General features: G+C 47.8%; 1 protein-coding gene across 2 annotated transcripts; it reads left to right on the top strand.

Moving 5' to 3' along the window:
• The first annotated feature begins 406 nt into the window (after positions 1-406).
• On the top strand, positions 407-6,089 carry LOC135399748 (uncharacterized). Of its 2 annotated transcripts, none has more exons than XR_010424405.1 (2): positions 407-846; positions 5,681-6,089. XR_010424405.1 is itself a non-coding variant. In XM_064631480.1 (2 exons), exons 1-2 carry the CDS (start codon positions 627-629, stop codon positions 5,999-6,001), a joined length of 516 nt encoding a protein of 171 aa, XP_064487550.1. In that variant the 5' UTR covers positions 427-626; the 3' UTR covers positions 6,002-6,089. The 2 variants fall into 2 exon arrangements, 1 of the variants encoding a protein (XP_064487550.1); XM_064631480.1 differs by having other exon boundaries at positions 427-846; positions 5,706-6,089.
• Positions 6,090-7,577: the final 1,488 nt, after the last annotated feature.

The following is a 7,577-nucleotide window of genomic DNA, read 5'->3' as shown; positions in this document are numbered from 1 at the left end:
TGGCGGTCGCAGGTGTATGCAGGTACCGCTAGGGTACATCGTTTCAGTTTCTGCACAGATAACTAACTCCCCTAGCGGTACCTGAATACAACTCTCCTGAGGCCGCTATGTTGCCCTATTCAAATGCGTGGAAGCCGACGTCTTCGCGTGCTGTCTAGTCTTTTACGCTCAGTATGGCTTCGAGGATTTTGTACCTTTTGCGCGAATAAATACGCCAGCGTGCGCCACCGGAAGTTCATCAGGTAAGTAGACAATGCCTTACGTGCGCAAATATGGGTTAGGTTTATCTGCACACACCTTGTACGCCTACCTATTTTCCCTTTCGTGGTCATCTCAAAACGGGCATGTGTATAGTATACATTTTCTCTCTCTCATAACTCTTTCTGACGGTGTCTGCATTTTCGGCACTATAGCCATCGTCATCGCTCTATTTGTTTTAGTATCCATCCAGTATAGGCTATGGTATAACATGCTCCTTTGCTGCCCATAATGATGGTTGCGCAAGTACTGATAACAAAGCACTAGAGTCATGGCCCCTTGAGAATGCTTCTAGCAGAACTTAGAGCAGTACTACGCGCAAAGCGTGATAAGAATTTACTGCCAACTTCACTACGGGCCTTTTGAGAATGGAAGACGTCTTTGACGTGTCCGGTCTTGTAAGCCAGTGGGCAGCACTTCTCGGCAACATCTGTGGCGTCCCTCCACAAAGCAGGACTCACCTTACGGCCACGTCCACGGATAATATCATCGCCGGACTACGAGATGCGTCACCTTCGGAGAGGTTGCAGGAGTGCCTGGAGGAGCTGCAGTGGCGTGCTCAAGTCATCCAAGAACTTGGATTCGATGGTACGTTAATGCTCCCCTGATGATGTCAACCTGGAGAAAGGAAAGAACTCCGAATACCTTTCGACAATATCGTTTACTGTGAAACATCCCATTACGGACTTCCCTATTAGACCTCGGCAGTTTTGACTTTCGCTCACTCAAGTTCACTCATCACCCACCCAGTTCTCGGCTCGCTCAATCACGCTCACTCACCGTCCGCTCAGCTCTTGGCTCGCTCACTCAAGTTCACTCATCACCCACCCAGTTCTCGGCTCGCTCAATCACGCTCACTCACCGTCCGCTCAGCTCTTGGCTCGCTCACTCAAGTTCATTCACCACCCGCCCAGTTCTCAGCTCGCTCACTCACGCTCACTGACCGTCCGCTCAGCTCTCGGCTTGCTCATTCACGCTCACTCACCGTCCGCTCAGCTCTCGGTTCGCAAAAGCGTCTTGCCGTCTCACGGCTGTTCCTTATCTTCTGTCACCCCCGTGTGTAAACCGAGCGGATAAACACGAAATTGACAGCCGGATAGCTGATCCAAAGAGCGCATTGGTGCACTGCTCCGCGCAAGAAATATGTAAAACCAATTAATTACTCGGAAAAATCACGAAGTGTCGACGCGGTTTTTCTCTTGCAATATTTTTCGCTGAAGGTCCCGATGCGTAAAACAGGTTCCGTAAGCGTGCGAAGTAAAATTTAAAAGTTATGATGTCTATTTAATTAGGGAGCGTATGCAAATGGGCCACTCACTACTCAGTTCATAGCCCATGTCCCAAGGATCTTTACCAAAAAGAAATTTCTTGGATGGCGCCACCTGTCCACGAATTATTCAGCCGGGGGATTTTCGTGAAACACCATACCTGTACGTACTTTTGCATATTTTCTTTCCATTTATAAAGTATATCTGAGATCCATCTGGAATAAGTTTGGTATGCCCCACGATGTTTCGTCATTCGCCAGACAGGTCCACAAAAATTCTTAATGCTTCACCGTATTAATTGTTTTGATGTTTAATTGATTAATTTATGTATTTAATGGTCGAAACATACAAACCGAAACAAAACTTGGATGCTTTCAGTCGGAGTCCGTTCTTCCTTCCCACCAGCAGTTATTGTCTACCTTGCTATTTCATATTAACTCACTGATATCGATTTGGTCGTAACACTAACTGCTCAGCTCCATCACACCCAGTAATGCTAAGCTCAGTTTGCACGCTCCTCGCACAACCCACGCGCTCTCCCTCACGCTCAGTCAGTCATTGGCCACTCAGCACCAGACTCGCACACTCACGCTCAGTCACTGCCCGCTCAACTCTTGGATCGCTCACTCACGCTCAATCAATACCCATTCACTTCTAGGCCCGCTCACTCATGCTCACTCACAGCTCGCTCAGTTCTCAGCCCGCTCGCTCACGCTCACTCACCGCCCGTTCAATTCACGGCTCACTCACTCGGGTTCACTCGTGGTCCGCTCAGCTCTCGGCCCGCTCACTCAGACTCACTCACCCCCTACTCAGCTCTCGGATCGCTCACTCACGCTCGGTTCATTAGCCGATTTAAGCGTGAGTGAGCATGAGTGAGCGCGCTCATGAGTGAGTTTTGCCGAGGACTGTTCCCTATATATACTGCGGATAGCTGCATTTCCTAGGGCAAGCTTCGATGGTCTTACCTGAATGCCTATCGTGTACTGACGCCTTTAGTGTACACTGTACAAAATAAGTACCTGGATGTCCGTACTATACAGAAGTTTCACTACTGGGCAGCACTTCGTCTGTGTCTACTCACCGCGTCATAAGATGCACCGCACACAAGCACCAACAATTTCGCGCACGGTAATACACTTTTCCGGCAGTTATATGTCTTTTATTTCCATGCTTACACCGCGAATCAACTGCGACTATGGGCCTGTGTAGACGTGGAGAGGTGGAAGCGGGACAACAGGGGGAATCAGGGACAGGGGGTTAGTATATGCGTCCTGGGCTGAGTTCAGGGAGAACTGTGTGCAGACATCCGTCTCAAAAGCCTGAGGGAGAATTTCAAACAGCACAGCTCGTGTTGAGATTCGAATACACCTTCTCCCAGTCTTCAGCATGACCTGTGAGCTGGCGCAAACAACTGTCTGTGCATGCTGTAGACTGTGGATGTTGCATAGAACCGCATTGCCAGGGTAAGGTTGGCTGATAGGGTTGTTATGTCGTGCAACATGCGCATCACTCTGAGAAGAAAAAGTAGAATTTTCTACCCAAGCTGGTAGAACGACAGTACTTCTACCCTTGCGGGCCAATCCACGCGCGCCTTCTACACCACGGGTATAATCGCTGGGGTCCCTTTCCCTTTCTTGTCTCTCTCACGTTTGCTCTAAGAAAAAAAGGTAGAATTTCCTACCCAAACTGGTTGAAGAGCAGTTTCTACTCTGCAGTTATACCCAAAAGGTAAAATTTGTTAGAGTAGAAATGTGGCTGCAATACAGCTCTACCGAGATGGGTAGAAAATTCTACCTTTTCTTCTTAGAGAGCAGCTTGAGAGTAACACTCATTGCGCAGTCTTTTTACTGTCTTTACTGTCTTTAACCTGCCTGTCCGCGTTTTCGTGTTACAGTTTATTCACTAAGCAATACTCATGTCTGTGGGCTGCTCAGAGAATTGCTTAGATATGAAAATGGAGTCAAAGATTTGTATTTTGCTAACACCCGTTTTGTAGCACGCCGAAACGATCTGCAAGACAGGTGACATGAGAACACAATTTTTCGGCGGAACATCTGCCCCTATATTTAATCTAAGTCCCTCCACATTAATCTGCATTGTTCAATGGCCTAACGGGCTTGCGTACACGTGCGCTACGTGAGGAAGAGACTAACGTCACCTCCAGAGGCATCCACTCAATGACACACCAGTGATGGCCACTAACTACTTCTACAGTAGTTACTATACTATACTTCTACTATAACTACTAACTACTTCGCGAAGGAGTAGTTTAACTAGTAGTTCAACTACTTTTCAGGGGAGGTAGTTAAAACTACTTCTTTAACTACTGCAATATATTTTAACTACATTTATAACTACTTATTGTCCATCAACACCAATTACATTCTATAGTGTTCTCGGACACCTAAATATGAACCACAAGCAGTGATAAAAGTGAATATATAGTACGCATGCATGGCACAATTGCACCTCCGTTCTCATCAAACAACTAGCTCAAGGTAAAAGTCGGAAGCACAGTCGTGCCGTAAAGCTTGCGGCATAATCGGAAATAGTTGGCGCCTGCGTAACCTAACTACTGTAGTTAACTACTCGAAATAGTAGTTTAACAAGTAGTTGCCACTACTTTTCTGCAAGTAGTTGATAACTACTTTTTAATTACAATCAGGTAGTTTAACTACTAGCCATCACTGCGACACACTAATGGAGAATTCAGGTGGTCATTTTGTGGGCCACACGGCCCAGCGCTGAGAAACTGCTAGTTCGGCGCACGCGCTGGATCACGTGACTGTTGCCACCTGAATATGATTGCCAGATCTAGCGGTTTTAGTTGCTTGGATCACGCTAGAGGCGTTGCGGTCGTTCGTCTTCGGGTTCCGCCGTCTGCTAACCCACGTGAACCTCGACGCGCGGGCCAATGAATGCCCTCGCCATCTTCGCGAGGCGGATGTGACAACACCAGATATAGTTGGACAATCCGCTGCCCGGTCACTTCCAGGCCAGGCGGAAAAAGTGCTAGCTGGCAAATACTACGCCACGAGAACACACGAGATTGCTACGTTTTGACCATGCCAACGAGTTGCTCGGAATGTGACCGGAAAATGACCACGCGAATTCGCAATAAGCGTAGAAATCCCCGGCGGGCTACGGCCCCCAAGCGCTGCGAAGGAATAGGAATTTCGGGATAACTGCCCTAGATCCGTTTGGGCGGTTGCGTTACGATAGCGTTTCGGGGCATCTGTTGGAGATGCATTTCGCAGTATAGCCTTCGTTGCTTTTAGTCAGGCATCCGTATCGTCGTCGCCACCTGTTATTGCCTTCTACTTATGCGTTCATTTTGTCTACTTCACAGGAAACGTGCACTTTCATGGCAGAATAAATAAGCTGAACGATGCATGATGGTTGCATAGATCCAGTAACAAAGTACCAGCCGAGAATCTACGGAAATAATAGTTAAAAATCAAGCGCGCTTGTGGCGTGGCATAGATCCATAACGAAAACGCCCAAGATTAGGGTTCGTGTACGTACTTCGTACTTTTTTCTCCATAGTCTCGGGCTCTTTCGTTCAGGAGAGTGAACGGACGGGTGCTTACCAGTGCTTGAGACGCACATGCACACAAACGCACTGATCAAGCGGAACTACCATAAGCCAGCAAAATGTCACAGGCTAAATTGCTTCTACGTGAGAATATCATATGTGTTTCCACACTAAGATGGAAGCTGGATTTTTCGGAACAAAGTCATGACCTGGCTTCAAGATGTCTAATGGCGAATTCCACTCGTCGCTCTGGAGCAGCTTCGCGCGTTCCTCTGGTCATTTCAGGTCAGCTTGCATCACGACGGAGCGCTCATTTGTGCGCCGTCGAGAAAACTCAGGTTCGACCGAGTCTGCGATAAAGGCTGCCATTGCTTCCGCATTTCGTAGAGCAACGCAACAGCAAGCGTTGGGCAGTCTGGCCAGCTGTGTCTGATGGTACATGTAACGGCTTTCACCAAGCTCTCACCTGGACTACTTTGCGCTGATGGATTGGATCTCTGCGTGCCGGGGTTTGTTGCTATACGTAGCGGATTGAAGTGCTCACCCAGTGAGATTCGCCATAAATATTTCCGTATTCCTGGAATACAAAAACAGGAACCTTTGTTTTTCATTTCAGAATATCGGGAACTTTTCGTTTCTAGGCATTACCGTCGCCGCACTGAGAGACCATGCTCAGGGGTTCTCCGATAGCCTGTTTGCTAAGGGAATCACCGGCATACGTATCCTCTTCCTTTTACTCACGGTCGTGCGCCATGTGGTCTACGACTGGATTCTTTCTCACCGAAGGCAAGACAGCCCAGCAGAGGCGCTCGAAACACAGTATGCAGATGAACTGCGCGGAAGCGAACAGGAAGAAAGCATCTACGTCGAAAGTTTATCTGAGACGTCATCAGAGCTGTGGCTAAGCGACGAGTTATCCGATGGAATGGTTCAATAGGTGCATCTCGTACGCTGTAATCTTACGAGCAATCGAAGGAGTGCTAAGCGCTTTAAAGCACAATAAAATTCAGCATGTGTCGACTCTATGTTTCAGAAGTCTGGTTCTCCTAAACGGAACCGTGTACTCAAACGAGTGATATCCTCACGGAAGATTCTATAGTTGAAGAGAAATCAAAATACTGCTCACGGAGCCGAGGTTCCGCCCAGTGCCATGTTGAGCATTCACACGGTGCCGGAATATCGGGTGTGACTTACTGCGCGCGTAGCAGACGACACTTAGCAGGTGACACTGTCATCGGCTTGTCCTGTCCACGACCTACTAGATTATAATGACGATGTCATAATCGGCAACCCCTATGAGGAGCCCGTCCGGACGATCCGCTACGGGCGCTACTCATCGGTCCGCGAGATCTGCATCATGATTGGACAATGGAAATTTGCAGTTTGAACGCGCAGAAGCGGACGTACGGCTACCGTAGCAGACGACAGCAACAGCTCCTATGAAAACGCGTAGAATGATGATGATAATCAACTTTAGAATGAAACATCTTCCGTGGGATATCCACCGCTTGTACAAAAATACGAAGTTAAGCTGAAGCACAAAGTATTGTAGAAGTTGAGGAAGCAATAACCAGGCTGATGAGCAGCGCCACCGCTAGCATCCAAATGCGACGCTGCGAAGGTCGTGGTCCTGTCATCTGTTACGGAATCTCTTGTGGCTGTGTCGCTGGATATTTCCCACGGTTAACACTCCACGTGAAGACACGTGACAGTAGAAAGCTATGGCGTTTTTCGCATCTTGCGCTATGGTATTCTGGGGAATGTCGCTCCTGTTACTGCCACGAGTTACTAGACTATAATGACCATGTCATAGGAACCCCTACCCAGCACCGCATTTGGAAGCTAGCGGTGGCGCTACTCATCGGCCCGCCATATTACTTCCTCAACTTCTACAATACTTTGTACTTCAGCTTACCTTAGTATTTTCGTACAAGCGGCGGAAGTCCCACGGGAGATATTTCACTCTAAAGTATATTATCATCATCATTCTACGCGTTTGCATGGGAGCATATAAGAGCTGTTTGAGTGTGCTAGTACGGTAGTCGTGCGTTCGCTTCAGCGCGTTCAAAATTCAAATTTCCATTGTCCAATCATTATGTAGATCTCGAGGGCCGATGAGTAGCGCCCATTGCGGATCGTGCGGACGGGCTCCTTATTGACTCCTCACGATCCGCTAGGGGCGTACTCATCGGCCCGCGAGATCTACATCATGATTGGACAATGGAAATTTGAATTTTGAACGTGCTGAAGCGGGCTCCTCATTGGGATTGCCGACTATGACATGGTCGTTATAATCTAAGGTCTAATGACATGTCTTATGATATCAAGGTCTCATGATCTAATAAGGTCGTGGTTAATAGACTGAAAGGCCCACTAAAGTGCAAAAATTATCCTTGTAGAATGAGCGATACCGTTACCTTCACAGCAATACAAAAAAAAAAAAAAAATACGGGATTCATTCGTTGCGTCGTTCGAGACTTAAACACGATTTCCCTCCGCTGTCCTTCTCAAGG

The sequence above is a fragment of the Ornithodoros turicata genome, chromosome 7 (assembly GCF_037126465.1).
Source record: "Ornithodoros turicata isolate Travis chromosome 7, ASM3712646v1, whole genome shotgun sequence".
In the NCBI taxonomy this organism is placed as follows: domain Eukaryota; kingdom Metazoa; phylum Arthropoda; class Arachnida; order Ixodida; family Argasidae; genus Ornithodoros; species Ornithodoros turicata.
Note: the sequence above shows the minus strand (reverse complement) of the source record. Positions and strands in the feature narration are given on the sequence as shown.